This window comes from Idiotropiscis lumnitzeri, chromosome 8 (genome assembly GCF_059441095.1).
Source record: "Idiotropiscis lumnitzeri isolate Australia: NSW breed Sydney's pygmy pipehorse chromosome 8, RoL_Ilum_1.0, whole genome shotgun sequence".
In the NCBI taxonomy this organism is placed as follows: Eukaryota; Metazoa; Chordata; class Actinopteri; order Syngnathiformes; family Syngnathidae; genus Idiotropiscis; species Idiotropiscis lumnitzeri.
In genome coordinates, this window is record NC_142398.1 from 8,883,162 (window position 1) to 8,904,142 (window position 20,981).

Consider the following 20,981-nt stretch of genomic DNA (forward strand, 5'->3'; position numbering starts at 1 on the left):
AAAAATGACATTGGAGGCATAAGATGGGGCCAGAGAGGAATGAATTTAATTTTACTGTCAGTTTAATCAAATAATTTAAACAAATATGATTTAATGTTTCCCTTTTTATTTATTTTTTATTACAACGACCGTTACCAGCCCACACTTAGAGACAGTGATATTACAATTTTTCTCCTTTAAATTAATTTATTATTATTTTCATCATCCATTATGCTACTACATGAATGATATAGTACATTGAAATCAATAATTATTATCGATCCAAATGCGTTGTTTTTATTTCCATAATCAGGCCCAAAATGGTCTTTGTATGTATTATTTCATTTTTGCTGTTTTATATAATTTACTTAATTTTGGTCCAAACTGCTTACCCTAATTATTGTCATTTGGTTGCTTTGTTATTATTGGCTCAATTTGGCCCAAACTGCTTTCCGTATTTATAAATATTTCGAATCGTTTGTTTATATTTTGGCCCAAATGCCCCACGTACCTTGTCCCAGATGTTTTTTTTGTCCTCGCCCTTTAAATAGCCACTAATGGGCCACGTATCGCCACGTCCTCGCGCATGCGCAGTCTCCTTCTCCCGCAAGGAGTTCCGGGGTCGAACTGTCAACCTGACAAAATAATTTAAAAACTACAACAACACATCATTGTGTACACTTTTCTCAATATTACCCTCCCCGCTCACTCGAATCACGTAGAAGAGACTCCGGGGTGTCGTCTTCGGAGGGGTCGCAAAGGGGACGTCTGCAAAGATGAACTTCATCAGGGGAGTGATGGGCGGGCAGGCAGCCGGGCCGCAGCCGACCGGAGCGGAGACGGTATGAAGCTAACCCCTGCTGGCTGTGATTAGCTTAGCATTTGCTTCCCAATACATCAAATTCGTATTTAAAAGTGCCTTTAAACTTTAAACATGTACGTGGCGTCCTCCGTTTAATGAAGTAATTAGCCTCGTCTAATTACATTGCCTAGTGTCGATGCTAATGTTGCTAACCTGTCATTTACTGCCTTTGCTACTTGTTGCCTTGATAATTGTTTTTTCTTTAAATGTATTTTAATATGAAATGGTCGCGAAACTAGTTATGATGTTGCAAATGGATTTGAACCGATCAAGGAATTGTATGTCACTTTGCTTAACTGTATCTATAATAGCGATGATGTATGAAGTTATTATCAACGATCGAGTATACATTTGTTAAGACAAACCTTGCTTAGCAGTCAGAATCATATATTGAGCCAATCATATAGTTTCTTTATCTGCATTATATGGTCCAAATTGTTTGGCGTGTGCTCTTCAACATTTGGAATGACATCAGAATTGGCGATTATCGTTTTTGGGCAGAAAGCCGAGTTCAATAATACAATTGCCTCTGGTGACAGATCCAGAAATTGTGTGACAGAGTTGCCTCGTCAACTCTCCTCGAAGATCGCAGGGATGCTGTCCGTGCACTTAAGTCCCTCTCTAAGGTAAGATCTCAACTGTTAAATCAGTGGTCAATGACAATTTTGAACCTGAGAGCCACTTCTTAGGTACTGCCCCTCACAGTTCATGATAGTAGTACATATGTATGTATGCTATCTATCTATCTATCTATCTATCTATCTATCTATCTATCTATCTATCTATCTATCTATTAGTGATGGGTCCAGCGACACCGAGGCGTCGATGCGCGCGCCGAGCTTCCAGGGCAAACCCCGTGTCGGTGCGCGTACTGCTTTGAGAAAGTCACGTGACCACTACCAGAATCGTGTCGACACAGCGGTCGCGCGCCAAACTGTGTTCATAAGGAAGCGCATCTATCAACAGGATGGACGCTCAAAACAAGCATCGAGTTATTGGCACGTTACTTTGCATTAAATATCCGCAAGATGAAAGACGTCACTGTTGATGCGCACTCAGAGGTGCAGCGCGATACGTCAGCAGGACACGTTGCACGTACGGAAGACCCGCTCTTATACTGGAAGTCCATGGAGGCAACGTTCCCTCACCTATTTATATTAGCCACACAGGCGTTGTGCACACCGGCCTCTTCAGTGCCTTGTGAGAGGATTTTCTCAAAGGCGGGGGAAATTGCCTCAAAAAAAGAAATAGACTGAATAACAAAACGCTGGAGAAACTAATTTCTTTTGAATAAAAATCTTTAATTACAATGAGTCCATTGTCATTCACAACACTTTTATTTGGGCATTCATACAGATGTTCTCTTAATTTATCAACTGCGTCTCAAATATCAAAGATTTTTTTTATGAAATTGCGTGTATGTAAAAATAATGTGAAAGCAAATGCCTAATCAGAATCAGAAATCCCTTTGTCATTGTACTCAAGTGTGCAACGAGATTAGAGAGCTCCCCTCTCCAGTGCAATACAACAATAATACAGTTAAATATATAAATTAGATAAGAGAATAATTAGTGCGATGGAAAGTAATAAGAAATAGGATATATAAAAACACATCACGTCGCTAATCAATGGAATTGGATAAAATTAGTTTGACAGATCAGTGTCAGATGACCCTGTCAAATATTTCCTGCAAGTCCACCAGGTGTCAGTATTCAGCAACACAGTGTCAACACAGTGTCAATACATTGTGTCACTGTGTCAAAACAATACAGGATGCCTCATCTACCCATCACTACTATCTATCTATATGTCTATCTGTCTATCTATCATTCATTCTGTCTTACATGATGCCCACCTTAAAAGTGAGCTTTACAGATGCCACACCAACTCAGTGTGGTGTCAGATGTTTATCACCCAGTGCAGTGGTTGCAGTGCAATGGTTGCGGCCCTCGTTAAAGTGGATAGATTGATAGATGGATTGATAGAGGCACCTTGTGACATCACCTCTTATATTAAGCAGGTGCCTATTCAAGGTGCGGCGTTTCCTTTTCAACTGATTGACAGACCTGCTGTCTAGTTGAAGTGAGGCTATTATTTTAGGAAACGTTCATAGCTGAAAACAATGCACGCTCTTGAATGTTGACTTGTCATTTATTTTGTCATCAATGAAATGATGAAACATTTCTAACATGAGCTAATCATTGCCAGGAATTGTGAGTTGAGTTGTATTTCCTTGAGTGTATCAGGACAAATGGAATTCGGAAATACCTTTTAATTGTGTGGCTTCTATTGACCTACCTGTGTTGAAATGATTGCCATTTGTTTTGCAGAAATATCGTATGGAGGTTGGCACACAAGCAATGGACCACTTAATAAACATCCTGCAAACTGACAGGTATTGCAATACAGTTGACACTGATTGTCTTTTATTTTTTCCTCTATTGGGAAACCCGAGAGCCATCTCCATGCTGAACTAGCCTTACCTTGTAGAACTGCAACATAATGTGTTTTTATTTATCCAATTTCATATTTATTTTCTATTTAATATTCAACTAATCTAATTTATATATTAAATTATACTATTGTATTGCGCTGGAGTGGAGAGCTCTCTAATCTTGTTGCACATTGAGTATGATGAATGACAATAAAGGGGATTCTGATTCTGAACTACTAACAAACTCCCGCCGCCATAACACCTTTGATAATTTCACACTTCAGCATATCCAAAATGAAACATATTTAAAATTGTTTTGAGGATCTTAATCAAAGGTTTGAGATTGAGCATTTACACTCTGGGCTGACTTCTCCTGTGTTGGCATCTTATTCCATTTGTGTGCAGCATAACAGCTAAATGCAGCTTCACCATGTTTACTTCAAACTCTGGGCTCCACTAACTGAGCTGAATCTGCAGTGATTGTACAACACTACTCTTCCCATTTTTGCTTTGAAATCCAACAGGTCTGACTCTGAAATCCTCGGCTACGCATTGGACACGCTGTACAACATTATCTGCAACGATGAGGATGAAGAGCAAGGTAGTGCAGACGTTGCCACTGATTAGAAATAGAGAATGTCATTTAAAGGTGTCAATGTGGTGGTGTTGTGGACAAACACTCAGTGTGCATTGCTCTCTTCCTGTACACCAACGGTGTTCGTGTTTTAAATGTAAAGATTGTCATCTCTCTCTTCTTCTCTTCCATGTCTTAACCTCACAGACGAATCAGAAGGTAAAATTTTTTCTCTGCGCATGATTGCCCCCCCCCTTTCTCATAACCCTCCACCAACATCTGCACACCTGACAGAGGCCATCATTAGTAAAACATTTAGAGACACTTGTGTTGACTTTACTAGTCTACTGAAACTAAACGTCTTCCAAGCAAGCATATTGAGACATTTATCCATCTTTGCCTTTTAAAGAGAACCCAGCCAAGGCAAATGTTAAGGACTAATCAAGTGTTTTTGGCTTGAGGAGGAGTGGAAGCTGCTTGCAGCAACAAATAAGTGCAGTGAGTGAAATGCTTTGGTAAGAGACGGAGAACCAGTAAGGAACATCCGCAGACTCAAGCAGGATTTTGAACAATTTATCAGCCCAAATTGTGGCGGCTCCGTGTTGTTTCCCACAAAGTTGTAGAAAACAACGTCTGGACATTCTATGATCTCAACACACTGCCTGACAATGGGTTTATGGGCGCCATACTGTCAACCAGGAACTCTGATTAGGCATGTCTTTGCGTTAGCTATGGTCAGTTTTTGGCCTTTTCAGGTGGATTTTTGGCAGTTTTTTTTTCCTAATTATTTTAGGCTGATCCACGTCCCCAAAAAGCATGCAGTTGCAACCCCACCCCCCTCAAAAAACAATAAAAAAAAAAAACAACAAAGACAAAGGCTTTGGGCACTAAATAAAACTATGAATTAAATAAAATAAAATTACTAAAACCAGAGCAATAATCCATTTATGTGTAAAAAAATGTATATTTAATAAACAAATGGAGATATTTATAACTTGAACCAGTGCCATATTCGACTTCACTGTGACCTGTGTCAAAGGATTTCTGTTTGGTGCCAATAAACTTCCAATCCAATTAAGGAGCTTTCAGTCAGTGCTAGCTGACAACTAACTTGGGGTGAATGCGGCAAACTCCCTCCATTAATAGGTCTTCCAGTATTTCTTTGTGCTCCCCGCACAAACTCATCTGTCATTTCCTTCTCTTTTTTTTTACAGATGAGACTGCCCAGAAGCAGGCAGATGACCTTGGCGCCAAGTTCACAGAAGCCTTCATCCAGGACTCCGAGCATATCACGCTGCTCCTCACCATGTTGGAGGTACTGCTCTCTGAGAGATGAGGCGCAATGGCCTTTACGTTAGGGGTTAGAGTACCACTCATTCTCCTCATAAAGTGGCTGGCGGGGTGTTTATTTAGTTTACTGCCGAGACTACAAAGTGTTTATTCAAGTTAGTGGTTATTCGGGAGGAAGACTTTACTTGGACCTTTTTTCGATAGTAAAAACATTTTATGTATTTTTATAGTATTTAATATTACATGTTAAGGGTTGACGTGAGTAGTCAACGTATTAACGTTTCCCCTCTGCAATGACAGTTATCTAATTGTCAAACATCGTTTGGCATTAACAGCGCGGACGCTTCACAGAAAACAAGCAGCGTTGACTCAAGCATGTGGAAAGATGTTATTAGCAATAAGACCTATAGCACAGTCAATTGTAAAACATGCAAGTCTATCAAATGCAAAAAAAGCACAAGTGTGTTGCCCGCCTCTTTAACTTATTCAATACCATTGACGGATAAATACGTCAAAATCCTTTTTTTTTTTACTGGGCTGGTTGTGAATGAGTTAAGAAAGACTATTGCCAAACATTCCCTCCTTTTTCTAAAAAAAACTAGAATACTGTAACAATGCTGCAATTGTGTCACCACGTGAATTGTTAAGCTCTACATGTCCCGACTTTCTGTGAGGCTTCTAAGGTGTCTGAATGTGATTGGATAAGCGAGTTGGAGTGTGGGAAGAGTGAGCTTGCCTTTGGAGGCAGAGGCCCAATTGGCGTCATCCACTAAAGACAAATTCCTCCCTCAAGTAGCGTGACTTGGTTCATCAATAAAAAAAAAAAAAACTAAAACAAACAAAAAAAACCAAAACAAACGTATTATCTCTATAATAGATGCCTATATATTTTTTTATTATTACCCCTTGACAAAGAGTTAAAAATGCAATTTTATAATGTGTACATATAAACACGTCCTTAAAATCACATTACCCTTGAGTCCCGTTGAACTATTGCTAACCAAAACAGCAGCTGCGTTACATAAACATTGCTTTTTTTTTGACAGGTTTATTTATTTGGAAAAAAAAATTCGGATATAAATAAATGCCACACGCCAAATAATTAACCCCCACCACCTGTAGTTGAATAATAATTTGCGGAAAGAAAGTATTTTTGGGACATGCACTGCTATAGCACTTCCTCTTTCAAAGTCAACTTTACAGAGGCCACTTCTGCTCTGCCCTGCATTTCTTTCCGCATGTTTTATTTGTAGGAGTTTGACTTCCACGTGCGTTGGCCCGCTGTGAAGCTGCTGACGGCCCTTCTGAGGAACCAGTGTGTCCAGTTGCAGAGCATCATCCTGGTCAGCCCCATGGGTGTGTTTGTCATCCTTTGTTTTCCGCATGTCCTCTAGCTCTTTCCAGAATGTGTGAAAGAATTGCTTGCACTTGCAGGTGTCTCCAGGTTGATGGACTTGTTGGCTGATTCCAGAGAAGTGATACGTAACGACGTGAGCGCTTCAAAATTTTTTGATTCAATACAATTTTTTAAATTCCATTCAGAACCTAATTGAGCCATTCCATACCTCCGCAGGGCTTGTTGTTGCTGCAGCAGCTGACCAAAGGCAACGCTGCCATCCAGAAGATTGTGGCTTTTGAGAACGCTTTTGAGCGCCTCCTGGATATCATCACAGAAGAGGGCAGCAGTGACGGAGGTACAAAAAGCTCCATTGCAGGAATTCTCACAATACAAGTGTACATTAACCAATTAATTGATACAACCCCTCGGTCTCGTCTTCTGTCCTTACAGTATCGGGGCCAGCATTGCAACTGTGCTCTTTCACACACTGCATCGACAATGATCCAATCTTTATTGCGCCACAGACCGGTTTCACAAGACAACATAATTTGACGGAGTGGCATGGAAACAAATAAAAACAAGTGATTTAAATACCACTCATTATGCCAAATGTCGTTGCTGTAATTAGCGGGAGCCCTACACATGTTTCTCCTCAATGAGCAATTGTGCAGTCCAATGCAATAATCCATTCTCATTATGAATGTATTATTAACAAGTCATTAACCAATTATATAGGGTTGTAAAAATAAATAGTACATCCATATAACATATCTTTCCAATGAAAATAACTTACCAATTAATAATAAAAGTGACTTTAAATGAACAAAACAAAATACCTTAAACAATTTTAGGGAGAAAAAAAATACACTTGACTTTTGATCATGTAAATGCTTTTAGGCCATACTTTACACACCTCTATTAAAACGACATTGTAATCTTTTCAAATATAAACAAAAAAAATCATTTGGCAATGAGGGCTGTCATATTTATCTATTTTTCCTTTTTGCCATACCTGCTACAAAATGCTGAAATCAATCAAAAAATAAATCCTGGTGGAATTTCGCGCCTCACTAATCTGAATTGACACAAGATTTACCTCCAACAAAGCTTGTTTGTGTGTTGGGTGTCTTTGTGCGCAGGCATTGTGGTGGAGGACTGCCTGCTCCTATTGCGCAACCTCCTCAAGAACAACAGCTCCAACCAGAACTTCTTCAAAGAGGGCTCCTTCATCCAGCGCATGAGGCCATGGTTCGAAGTCGGTGACGACAACTCGGGCTGGTCGGCACAGAAGGTCACCAACCTCCATCTCATGCTGCAGGTACCATACAGCATTCTAGTAGGCCTTTTTTATTTAATTTTATTTTTTTAACATAAGCTCATTTGGGTTCTGACCTCCACAAAATCCCCTCCCTCAAATATATATTTGCATTGTATATGTTGCAAATGTGTTTGAATTCATTGATAATTTTGAGTATAATCCTCGCTCTGTTTTATGGCGACACAACTAAAATACACTTTGCTCATTGATCCCAGCTGGTGCGAGTCATGGTATCCCCGGTGAATTCACCGGGAGCTACGGCCAGCTGTCAGAAGTCCATGTACCACTGTGGCCTGCTGCAGCAGCTGTGCACCATCCTCATGGCCACCGGCGTGCCGGCAGACATCCTCACCGAGGTAAATAGCAATCAGTAATACACAACTGGACAAGTGAGCTTTTTTCATTTTCAAGTCTTCTGTCGCTGCTTCCTTACAGACCATCAACACTGTGTCAGAAGTAATCAGGGGCTCACAGGTCAACCAGGACTACTTTGCATCAGTCAATGCGCCATCGAACCCACCCAGGTAAGACAACAAATGGACAAAAGAGTAATCACCAGCTTCAAATATTTATGTTGGTGTGCTCTATCTGCAAAGCCCTAAAATGCCACATCATGTCACAAAAGCCCTGACTAAATAAGAAAGCAGTAAACCACCCAACCCCAAACGCAAGATGTCGAAATGAAACTACTCAATCACTTCTAAATAGTTCCTTGATACCAAGTTGGCACAAAATGGTGTCAAAGCACTATTTTGACACCAAGATGGTGGCTGAAATTCACTACATCTCTACCATGTCCCCTCCTCTCGTTTTGGTCCGTAGACCTGCTATAGTGGTCCTGCTCATGTCCATGGTCAACGAGAGACAACCTTTTGTGCTACGCTGCGCCGTGCTCTACTGCTTTCAATGTTTCTTGTACAAGAACCAGAAAGGGCAAGGGGAGATCGTGGCCACGCTGTTGCCCTCCACGATTGACGGTCAGTCACACTCTTCATACGAGTCAGCTATTATTAGCGACATGACGTTAGCAGGGAGGCATTTCATCAAATTTGCCACAAATCCATTCAGTTTCGGTGGAAATCTGAATAAACACGTAGTTCTCCATAAGGTAAATGATAAGGTAACGTGTTGTCCGGTTAAAAAAAAATGCATGTTCTCTTTTGACTCATTCTTGTAAAGCGCATGCTGCCAATCACAGTGAATATTGTCATTTAAATTTTTAATTCAAAATAAAAATGTCTTCTTTTTTATTAACACATTTATTCTCCATCATTACTCCGATGTATTGAGCAACCGTTTGTGTTGTTTGCGTCCCTCAGCCAATTCCATCTCTGCCGGACAGCTGCTGTGCGGCGGCCTGTTCTCGGCCGACTCGCTGTCCAACTGGTGCGCATCGGTGGCCCTGGCGCACGCCTTGCAGGACAACCTCACCCAGAAGGAGCAACTGCTGAGGGTCCAACTGGCCACCAGCCTGGGCAAGCCTCCCGTCTCCTTGCTGCAGCAGTGCACCAACATCCTCTCCCAGGTAGACGGGGGGCCAAGTGGACACTCATAAGGTGGTGTGGGTGGAGATAGTGTTTTAGTCCAGTGGTACTCAAACTGTGGTCCCCGGATCCCCTGGCGGTTTGCGGGCCGTAGCATGGAGGTCTGCAAAAATATTTGACAATAAATGTAAACCATGGGTCAGTGATCGTTTTAACAAAACAAGCCAACTGAAATGTAACCAACCTAACTATTTTTATTCCTTATTGTCTAAAAACAACCAGAAATTAAATCCGGATGACAATTACGCCACACAGCCTCTGCAAACTGTGGAAATAGATGCTGTTTTGCAACAGAGCTGAGTTGCATTCAAGAGCGCCAATGTAAATTTTTTTCAAACTGTTTTTCACCACTTTAAATTACTTTATATTGCGTGAAAACAATATACATATCAGTATCGATTAGTGAAAAAATATGAATTTGGGGGTTTTCACCTGTTACATTATGTAACAATATTTACTGTTACTGTACATATTGTATTTGAATACAAGAAAATAAAAAGTATACTTAATAATTAAAATCATATATATTACTCATGTAAATCAAATTGAAAAAATTACCGAATATAGTATAGCCAAACAGTTTTTTCATGCTAATGCCGAGAATGTCAAAGTTTTCGGCAATGATTCTCTACCACACTTTGAGAATTACTGTCCTGTAGCATTTTGAGGTGCAAGTGGTTTTGTTGAATTACTGTTACAGTTAAAAAGGAAAATCAAAAAGTTAGAAAAGCCCACTTTTAGTGGCCCGAGGATGACTTTCATTGATTCAAGCGGTGTCACGTTGTGGTTTTTCAGGGTGATAAGATCATCCGTCGGGTGAGTAAAGTGCGTGCTACATGTGTTTGTGTAGTTTCAGCGTGTTTTTTTTTAACTTGTGTCTCAGCTTGGCTTTTGTTGGAGGAAGGTCTTCTGGGGGGGAGGGGCTACGTGCGTGTGTGTGCGTGCGTGTGTGACGGGGATCTTGGTGACTAGCAACTCCTGGTTCCCCCTTTTTATAGCGCAGCTTATATATTATCAGGTTGCACTGGTGCACAATCACCCCTTCTGGGATTTCAGGTACCAAATTTCTTTATTTGGGGGCCCAACACAGCGTTTGTTTACTCCACTGCCGAGCACCAGGTGTCTAGGGTCATTTGCAGCATTATAAATTGGATTTGGGTGGAGGCCCTTATTTGTACATATCAATTTTTATATATCTTTCTCTAGTTTATTTGGTTTGAATAAAATTGATGTGTTACCTATATTACCTTCAAAGGCGGATAATTGCCAAGTCAACTTTGCCATCTTAAAAAATATTTGCCATGCCCCCAAATATTTAATTGGAATAACTAGTGTTATTAATTATTAGCATTTATAACATACAAATTCTTCACATTCCTTTATCAATTACATAATACACAATTCGATCATCTCTATTAAGATTAAAAATATTATTCACTTACAACTCTCTTAAAATGACATCTTAACAGATCCCTCTTCTACTCCGCAGGCGGTCAACAACCTTTTTTTTGTACAACCTGTTTTATTTTAACCTCATTGGGTGGCCATGGAAATCATCATTCAGGCACATTGTTGTTTTAATGAAATGTAGTACATACAATATAGTACAATACAACTATATTCATATAGCGCTTTTCACAACAGTTGAAGCTGTAACAAAGCACTTTCCATATGGCACATCATCTTAACGCTTGTTGGCCCGCAGTACAGATACTAGTTAGTCAGTACTTCTTAATCAAGGAGTTCTGACCATATTTCTACAGTACTCTGACAGCATTTGTAGCCTGTTCCAGCATACTTTGTTTGTCCAAAAAGTGATTTTGTTTGTTTCAATTTTGTGCATTATGTCCTACTTGGAGACTAATTCTGAAAAGGTGACTTTTATAAACTGCCTATGTTGTGAAAGGCTTAATAGGTTTTAGCTTGTTGCATGTGGTTTGCAGCCTGCAGCTACAGCTTCTTGCCTTCTCACTGTGTTTTTAAGGGATATTTGGCTGCATTTTCATATTTTTGTTCCCCACAAGAGGTGGACTGATTCATAATTAAAAAAATTTAAAAAAACTATGAACGAATATTTAGTCTGTATTTATAAGCAAGCCGCTCATTTGAAAAATGTGTTCTCCCACATTCATGCCAAGATCATTGATTTTGTAAGAGATGCATGTACTGCTGTACCTAACATGTCCGCTGATGCTGTTTTTTCCCGCTAACATTATTAATTACTGCTTTTTCACAGATTCTGCTATGCATTACTGCATTACTGACTTTGTAATTTAATATATATATTTAATATATATATATATATAATATATATTTGCACAGAAAATTGCAACTATTGCATTTATTTATTTAATTTTACAAACAGTATTTATTAAGTACTGTACTAAAATAAAAGTACCTTTTTTGAAAAAAACATTTTCAGGATGTGTAAAATACGCTTGCTTGTAACTAATGGCTGATGGGGGATGAAAAAAATGGAGTAACTATTGATTTAATTAGGATGCAAAGATTAAACTGAGATTTTCCAAAATTGAATTCAAGATACCTGTGTTGTGTTCCTCAGGGCAGCAAGGTGCAGACCAGGGTGGGTCTACTCATGCTACTGTGCACGTGGATCAACAACTGCCCCATCGCCGTCACCCACTTTCTACACAATCAGGAAAACGTCCCCTTTGTATCCTCAATAGCTGTGCTCTATGCGATGGTTCTCTCTATTTTTGATCGGCAAATGAAAATGAAAAGACAGAAATAATTATGTTCTTTGTATTTTAATCCAAAAACAACGACAAGATTTTTCAAAATTCAAAATTGTGCTCAGATCAAAAATGCAAAGTTGAAATTTGGGCGACAGGATTGAATTTGATTTCAAGTTAATTGAATGTGTTAATGTGACCCAGAAGTTTGATATCAAACATCAGCAAAGCATGTGCATAAAAGCTTCTCCGCACTGCTAATATAATTTTTTGTCTTTAAGTGTCCTTGACTCTCACACCCCTGCAGCTCACTGCACAGATCTCTGAGAACCTGGGAGAGGACGAACGTCTGGTGCAAGGCCTGTGCGCGCTGCTGCTGGGCATCTGCATTTACTACAACGACAACTCGCTGGAGAACTATACCAAGTGAGCTCCTCACCTCCGCACCGCTTCAACATCACTTGTTTACTTGCGGCTGAACTTTTCTTTTGTCTCTGTGTGTGTTCGTTGTTCTCCTCAGAGAGAAGTTGAAGCAGCTAATCGAGAAGCGTATCGGCAAGGAGAATTTTGTGGAGAAACTAGGCTTTGTCACTAAACATGAGCTGTACTCGCGCGCTGCCCAGAAGCCGCAGCCGGTTTTCCCAGCTCCGGACCAGATGCTCTTTGACCACGAGTTCACCAAGCTGGTGAAAGAACTGGAGGGTCAGTACACAAGGGAAACCTTTGAGGTTTCATTTTCTGTTATTGGAAACCAAACAGTATAAGTTCCAAACGGCTGTCATCAAAAAATATGTGCAAGAAAAATAAGATTTGACATTTCATATAAATTCTTATCTCACTTGTAATTATAAAACACTTTAAGACGACCAGCGCTGTATGCAAGGTGGTGTACATGGAGTAAAAGTAAGTCATACAACAACAAACAATAAAACAAACTAATAATGACGACCGTAAAAAGCATAAAAACATTAAGCAGGCAAATCTCATGCCGAGTCAAAAGCCAAAGAATAAAAATTAGTTTTTTGATGAGTTTTAAAGGCCTGCTACTCCACCACTGATGAAAAACTCTTAGAGCAGGTGTTCACCTAATGCCAGGGAAAAGTACCGACTTCAGGCTGTTGAGTATCAGAATCTTGGCTTCAGTTCTTTGCATGACCTGAAGTCTGCAGGGTTATTGTAGTTTGGGATTTTTCACTATACTTTTTATATTTTTGAGATTAAAAAATAGAACAACCGATTTTCATACTTTTGAAAATACTCTGTTTTTAGTTGCTTTTAGTTTTAGTTGTTTATATATGTATATGGAGTGATTGTGTGCAAGATTAAAAAAAAAGGTCACATGGTAACGCGTAGCAAAGTAATCTACAATTCCCTAACGACTGACTTTACTTCGTCTGAACACACTCAACTTTATTTACAGTATATTGCACTTTCAACAACAAGAACAGTTAAAACAGTAATTGAATATTTTGTGGAAACTAATTAATAATTAATGAATACGTATCTTGTGTGATGGCAGCCCATTTATTTGAAAATTGGGGGAGAAAAAAAAGCTAACTACAAGCATGTCCTCACAATGTCATTTGTTCCGTTTTTTGTCTTTCTGTACCCCCAAAATATAAAGCCAAAGAAATGCACATGGTTTGTTTGACTTTTGAAATGTCTTTTCTCAAATACTTCAAAACTGATTTGCCTTTCTGGCGTACGTAGGTGTGATAACCAAGGCGGTCCACAAGTCCAGTGAAGATGAGAAGAAGGAAGAGGAAGTAAAGAAGACGCTGGAGCAGCATGACAACATCGTCACCCAGTACAAAGAACTTATCAGGGAGCAGGCAAGAACCTTTCTTGAGGGATAACTCACATCCAGAGCTTGAGTACTTGTGCGATTGATTTTGCTTTTGTGGTCAGGACGCCAAGATACAGGAGTTGAAGGAGCAGGTGTCCTCCATGACCACCCAGACTGAACAGATGCAGGCCACCATGGCCCAGCAGCTGAGCCAGATCCAGCAGCACAAGGACCAGTACAATCTCCTCAAACTCAAGCTCGGTATGTTCACCTACACACTATTTTTTTTTAACTGCGCATTTGTAGACAGCAACAAACTCAACATCAGCCCAAGCGTCTATTTTTTTTTTTAGCTTCTTTTATTCATTATTGCTTGGGATGGGTGAGTACCAAAGGCAGCTATCAGTATCGTGCTGATACAGCCTCATTTGAAGCTGTCTGGTACTTGTGGAGGCTGATGATACCAGCTACCTACCTATACTTTAGGCAAAAACATTCTGACATTGAGTAAATTCTCCCTGGAAGCAGTTCGCTGGATAAATCATCTCCGTTTAAAAGGTCTTTGCTCACAATTTTGTTGTTGTGGTCTTAAATTAATTTTTTTACATCAAAAGTACTTGTAGTATAGATACTTGGGGTCTGTGAGGACTCAGACTCAATAGTCGTACTGGTATCGGTCTGAAACGTAAGTGGTATCAAACATCCCTAATTATTACCTATTTTAATCGAAAGAGGATATCTTTTTATTTTCTGGATATACAGTTAATTTTTCTATTATTTCATAAAATAATAATTATTACATAATTATAATTTATGTAATCTATGTAATCCTAAAAAATGCAATAAAACATGTATTATTATTATTATTATTATTATCATCATCATCATTCAAGTCTAAAATGTTTTTACATACACATTTCAACCTTTTTAAGTGTCATGCCTTCCATATGAATGACCTGATCTGGCCCATTTGTCAGTGTTAAAAATGAAACCTGTATGTGTGTAGGAAAGGAAACATCGAGTCAAGCCAACAACACGCTAGGAGATGGCGCCCACCTTAATGGCATGCAGACTGAAGAGGCGGCGCAGCTTCGAGAAGAGATGGAAGAGCTGCGCAGTCATCACGCCTTCCTCCAGACACAGCTGGGTGAAAAAGACGCCATCATTGACTCCTTGGTTAGTAGTGACTTACGACTTTGTACACCACCACAGTGGATATGTAGTAAGAGGCAACATGCAACGAGAATCTTGCCTTTTTCGACATTAATTTGCATCAAATGAATATTACATTTCGGGATGGCGCCCATTTTATACCCTACATGCATGAATGTACATTGCAGGAAGCCTCAGAATAGTTCCAGGATTTTTATGCTCTCTTTTTTTTCCCAGAATATAAAACATTTCTATGTTCTGAACAGCATGTTTGTTACATGCTTTAGTGAAATTACCCTAAGGGTCAAGAATTGTTAGTACACCTTACGTACTTGATTGTGCTTGTTCTCTTAGCGGTCGAATGGGTCTCAGCCAACCGAGGACGCCACAGGAGACCCGGACAACGCAGAACTCCTCAAGGTGACCGACACTTTGCCGCCGTTGATGATGGTGATGATGCATGGTGCTTGTGTGGTTCATCTCCATGACTTGGTGTCGCTTCTAGGAGTTGGCACTTCTGAGGCGTCAGGTCCAGTCGCAGGCAGCCGAGATTAGCCAGCTAAAGACAGACAATGAGTGCCTGCTTAGAGGAGGTGAAACAGAGGTAAATGCATTTGCCACAAACTAACACACATCTTGGGATTTGATTGGGCATATTCGATGCATAAATAAACTCCAAGCAGGAGCCTTACTGTTGCTCGGATGTAAGGAGATAAAAAAACAATGTTGTTGTCTTTTGTACACTTTAGTACAGAGCAATTCCTATGGGTTGCATGGAGCTGCCAGTGTGGCGTAAAACTATTATGACTGTTCAGACCAACTTTTTTTTTTTTTTTTTTTTTTCTAGGAGCAGAAATAATAGGAAAAAATACAGAGTGGAAAATATACCATTATGTCGAAAAATTAACTAAGTAAACATTGTATATTTCTTTTTTTTTATTATTAGCATTATTTTTATTTTATTTTATTATATCATTCTCTGTCTTTTCCTCTCATCATTGTTTCCCGTAATGGCACGGGGTATTTACTTCCGCATGCACATAACCCGTAGCATTATGGGGAAAGAAACAAAACAACAAATGTCAATCATGAATTGCAGACATAATAAAACCACACAATTACAGTTGAACAATGTTTATTTACTTAATTTTCAAACGTATTGTTTAATAATCAAATTGATATTGATTTTGCCCCCGCCCCCAAAGTCCTGCTGTATTTGTGCAGTTTGTCGATGAGGCTGAGTTAGTGACATATAAAACTGAAAACTTTGGGGACTTAATCAGGCTGCGGGAATGCATAATTATGATGAAAACCTCAACAAAAGGAGAATATAATTTCAGGGCTATTTTAACATTTGATATAGTTAATAATCAAACTGAACCTCCTCAGTCTACAGGTGCTGCCCCAAGCGGTGACTCCTCATTGGATGCCACCAAGACGGCTGAACTGGAGAGCAGACTAGCCGCGCAGACATCCGAAATAGAAAGACTCAAAGTGTGTGGGGAAAAATGTCTTTCACTTTAATGCAAATTAATCATTCAAATTGTTCAGTTATCCTCTGCTGTATCATACAGCCTTCTTTTTTTGTCACGAATACTCCAACTATGTTGCAGAAATCTGTGATTGATAACAATTACATATTGTGTGGTTGTTTTGGTGGGGGGGTGCTTTTACAGTATACAATACCTTTTTATTTCTTTATGTATGCACATTTAAGCAGTTTATTGAAAGCCGGGAAAACAGTAAACAGCCAAAAATTTCAAAACTGCAATAACTACAGTGTTTTGTATAAATTTTGTTTGCTGAGATTTTTTGTGATTAAATTTGTTTGCAAAATGTTTAAAAAGTGGGTTTTAATAAGTTTAAATGTGTTTAAAGCTAGAGGTAGCTTTGAAATGACTTTTTTTTGTTGATTAGTCAATGAATCATTTTAAAAAAGTTTTTATTGCAATCTTTAGATTCTATAACAGTACACTATTTCAAATTAATCTAGAAAAGTTTACGTGCATCTCCGATTGGAAAGGAATTGTAAAAAATTGTCAAAAATAATTCTATAAATAGGTGTTGATTCAACATTGCATCTCTGCTGTATCCCCTTTTTTTCTATGTCATTGTCCACTCCTCAGGAGGAGGTCCAGGACCTGAAGGAGGGCCGGGTGCAGCTAGAGCAACAGGCAGCCTCGTCCACCAGTTCCGCAGCCATCCTGCAGACGGAGAGGGCCAAGCTTGAAGCGGACCTGTTGGAGTCCAAGAAGGAGCAGGATGACCTTCTCATGCTGCTGGCCGACCAGGACCAGAAGATTCAAAACCTCAAAAAGCGACTCAAAGGACTCGGAGAGACGGTATGCATGACTCGGAGAGACTGATGATAATGACCTTAGAACTAGAAATTGAGCTAACTGTGATGTGGGGAAAGGGTCTGCCACTCTTTTGTAACCCGGCAATACCAGTAAACGGCCACGAGGTGACTGGATCACTCTTTTCTGGAGTTAAACTACAATAGAAGTAAAACCACTTGCTTTTGAAGACACCTTATGATGATGGCGATAATGATGGAGGGTTTCCGCGGGTTATTAGAAAGCATTAAAGTCATTAAATGGGTTAGTAATAATTCAGGCCTTAAATGGCATTGAAAAGCATGAAATATGATGACCAGAAACATGAATTAATTCGAAACACGATTGGTTGACAATCCTTTAGAACTGCATGGGCACCTCCAGACCCCTTTGAGAGCCAAGAGCCGAGTATATGCCCGGTAACTTGGAGTGACTGCAAGTCACTTGCACTTGAGACTTGTGGCATATTTTGTTCAACCACTCCTGAAGGTAGCTCATGTAACCTCATTGGTGTTATTACTGGCCCAGTTGAATGAAAGCTGCGTCACTAATGACAACACACATAAAACTGAACTCAATTAAATTAGTTTTATAAGTTTTAATTAATCAATTAAAACAATGTTGTGCAAATGAGTCGCTCTAACAGCGTTTAGCAATAATAAAAAATATATGTCTCTCTAGAGACAAGACGAGTTGTAATTTACAACAAACAAAATGGGCAGCTTTCCACAACTTTATTCATGTTCCAATGAATTTATTCTTAATATGAAAAGAAAATTATTCTGTTCCTGTCACCAATGTCCAGCATGAAACGCTAATTCCACCTAGTGGCAGAAAAATTATCTCAAGACATCAGACACATTTTTACACTCCTTTTTAGTATGGTAACTTTTTTTTTTTTTTACTTCAAATAACTTTATAAATCACGATAAGATTACTGTATCGATGAACTAAAAGATAGGACCTTGTTTTTATTCTGTAAATATATTTGTGCACTTTTATGTTCACAAAACAAAAAACTTGAAAAATATACATTGTACACTTTGAACAGATTGGAAAAGTGCCATTAATTTGTGATTCATCACAAGTTAACTAGGGAAATCATGCGATTAATTATGAATAAAAATTGTAACCGCTTGAAAGCCATACAGTGTATATATACGTGGATATATAGAAATAAGTGTCTGTGTGTGTATATGCAGTTGGATATGGCCATTACATTTTTTTTTAAGTTTCATTAAAAATGACAATAAGTGTTAAATTAGATTTCCTGATACCTGTGGAAACCCTGTGATAACCGTAAAACCATAAATTGACCCAGTTGTGTCGCCGGAAGCGGTTTGGCTACAATATGAGCAATATTGCAAGACTTGTTTCCTGAAATGTTCACTCCTAAAACGGCACTAGGTGATTGGATTGGTCTGTTATTGAACGAAAGTAAAACTGCCGTATTTTATCGTTGAATTTGACACATAGGAAACGATCTGGCAATAATTCCAATAATTGCTGTACCGATAAAACATACCAAGCTAACTGTAGTAGTCATAAATTATAAAAATACTGTAATAATAATGTAGTATAGTGCAGTGTTAGAAAGGGCGGCCTGTTACCAAACAGGTGGGAGACCCGACCTCTGGTTTAGAGCACGACTTGATGGACATTTTAGTTGACCTCCATGCTATGTTTCTGAACAAAATATATGTAACCAATTAAGACATTTTCTACCCGCAGGTGGACGATGAGGACGAGCTGGACACCAGGGACGACGAAGACGAGGATTAGAAGACGAAGAACCGGTGTGAGGAAGTAGGACTTTGATATCAAAGCAGGTGTCTTTCTCTCCGGCGGTTGCCACGTTTGTTCTTCACGTTCCTCACGTGTACACCTTTTTAGCATCTTGAGTCATAAAACAAGTCGGTGCGTTCATCTCGTAGAGTTAAAACACGTCAAAACAACACAATTTAATTTGAACTCACTTGACACATTTAAAACATTAAAGTAGCGTAAATATCCCATTTAATTGCTCTATGATATGCTGCAAAAACTGACACAAGATGTAAAAATGGGCAAAAAAATATTTTTGTCATCCAGCTGTACTGCGTAAACATTTATGAGACAACTTGAAAGCAAGAGTTATGGAAGGATTATAATTGTTGGTAAATTAAATTTTACTCAATCAAAAATTGCGGTTTGCTTGCATTTGTTATCATTCTAATCACATTGTCACAGATTTGTTTGTGCGGATGGGTGTGTCCTTCATTTTACGTTGTAGTGTCTCTTGTTCAACACTAGAGAGGGGCAAACACCTTCCATTAAAAGAAAAACAAAGCAAACCATTGCAGTATGTTCTATAAATACACATCCAGCTACTGTCTCCCTACACAGATCCAATGTAATAATATTTTTTAAAATGACGGCTGAACTGTGCTAGTGTCAAATCAGGAATATGAGAATGTATTGAAATAAACAGTTTTATTAATTTGACCATTTGAGGAAATTTTTTAACATATTTTTTCGGTAAATCCTGTGGCAACAACCAAGACAGCATAAGGCTTGATCATTAGATTTAAAGAAACTTTATTTGGTGTATTTAATTCATAATGTGATATACAATGGGGATACTACAGTACTGTTGTAGTTTAACAGATTGACGTAAAGAGCAATTTATTTGGAGTTGTGCAATCAAATGTAAAAATAGTTCAACTTAAGTTATTCATTTATACGCAGTACCTGACTGACTTTGCACGAGAAGCGAGGAACAGCTTGGCCAAGACACCAGTAATTCGCTGTAGATCAACAAGCATTCACACCGAAGGACAATTTGGAGTCTTCAGTGTGCCTAACATGCATGTTTTTGGCATCTGGGAGGAAGATGGAGGAAGCGGCGGAACCACATGCAACCACGGGTAGGACATGCAAAGTCCACCCAAGAAGGCCAGAGAATCAACTCTGTCAAATTTGAGGCGGACCTGCAAACCACTAACTGACAGTGATGCCCAATATATGTAATAAAATCTTGTAAAAATTGTGTTCTTTGATTTTTATTTAATTATTTGAGTTATTTGGTTAAAACCTTTTGCGGCGGTGCCTTGAGATACAAGTGACCCGACTTGCGTGTTTTTCAACAATATGTGTCTTTTAAAACAAGACCTTATAGCACAGGTGTCAAATTCAAGGCCCGGGGGCGCAGATCTGGCTTGTCACATCATTGAGTGTGGCCTTCGAACACAAACCGTGCACGACTACGTTTCTTGATAAAATACCTAAGTTGCTAATTGTCGTCAATTTTAAAAACGTTAAAATATTGCAAGCATTTTTTCTTTGTTACCTATCCCACTTTTAAAATGAATTGAATGGTAGTTTCCTGGATTCTGATTTTAAAAACTAGTTGTCCCATCAGTTGTAAATAATAATAATGATTGATTTATATGGGTTCATTGTCATGGAGGCCCACCGAGCGAAACCAAAACTATGATGTGGCCCGCGAGAGAAATTTGTTTGACACCTCAGCTCTATATCGTACAATGGAAAACACATCCGAAGGCACAAGGGCTAATATTTATTATGCAATGGTGTTAACCTTTAAGCAACGGATGTGTGAACAAGAATGAAACTACACATTTAGATGAGTTGTATTCTGATCAATCGTCCACCAAAGCTGATCGTCCGATTTC

The 20,981-nt window shown here is 39.0% G+C and overlaps 1 protein-coding gene across 4 annotated transcripts; it reads left to right on the top strand.

Annotated features, from left to right (window-relative positions):
• The first annotated feature begins 569 nt into the window (after positions 1 to 569).
• uso1 (USO1 vesicle transport factor) lies at positions 570 to 20,335 on the top strand. 4 transcript variants are annotated; one of them, XM_088303643.1, is made up of 27 exons: positions 570 to 821; positions 1,381 to 1,467; positions 3,172 to 3,236; positions 3,800 to 3,876; positions 4,057 to 4,068; positions 5,064 to 5,164; positions 6,393 to 6,495; positions 6,574 to 6,629; positions 6,713 to 6,833; positions 7,618 to 7,796; positions 8,012 to 8,152; positions 8,232 to 8,320; positions 8,619 to 8,773; positions 9,116 to 9,321; positions 10,136 to 10,156; positions 11,904 to 12,014; positions 12,341 to 12,459; positions 12,554 to 12,735; positions 13,744 to 13,865; positions 13,942 to 14,080; positions 14,826 to 14,995; positions 15,326 to 15,391; positions 15,477 to 15,575; positions 16,361 to 16,465; positions 17,098 to 17,313; positions 19,039 to 19,136; positions 20,035 to 20,335. In XM_088303643.1, exons 1-26 carry the CDS (start codon positions 756 to 758, stop codon positions 19,087 to 19,089), a joined length of 2,859 nt encoding a protein of 952 aa, XP_088159769.1. In that variant the 5' UTR covers positions 570 to 755; the 3' UTR covers positions 19,090 to 19,136; positions 20,035 to 20,335. The 4 variants fall into 4 exon arrangements, with proteins under 4 accessions (XP_088159769.1, XP_088159770.1, XP_088159771.1 ...); XM_088303644.1 differs by having other exon boundaries at positions 19,039 to 19,113; XM_088303645.1 differs by having other exon boundaries at positions 19,039 to 19,103.
• The last annotated feature ends 646 nt before the right edge of the window (positions 20,336 to 20,981 follow it).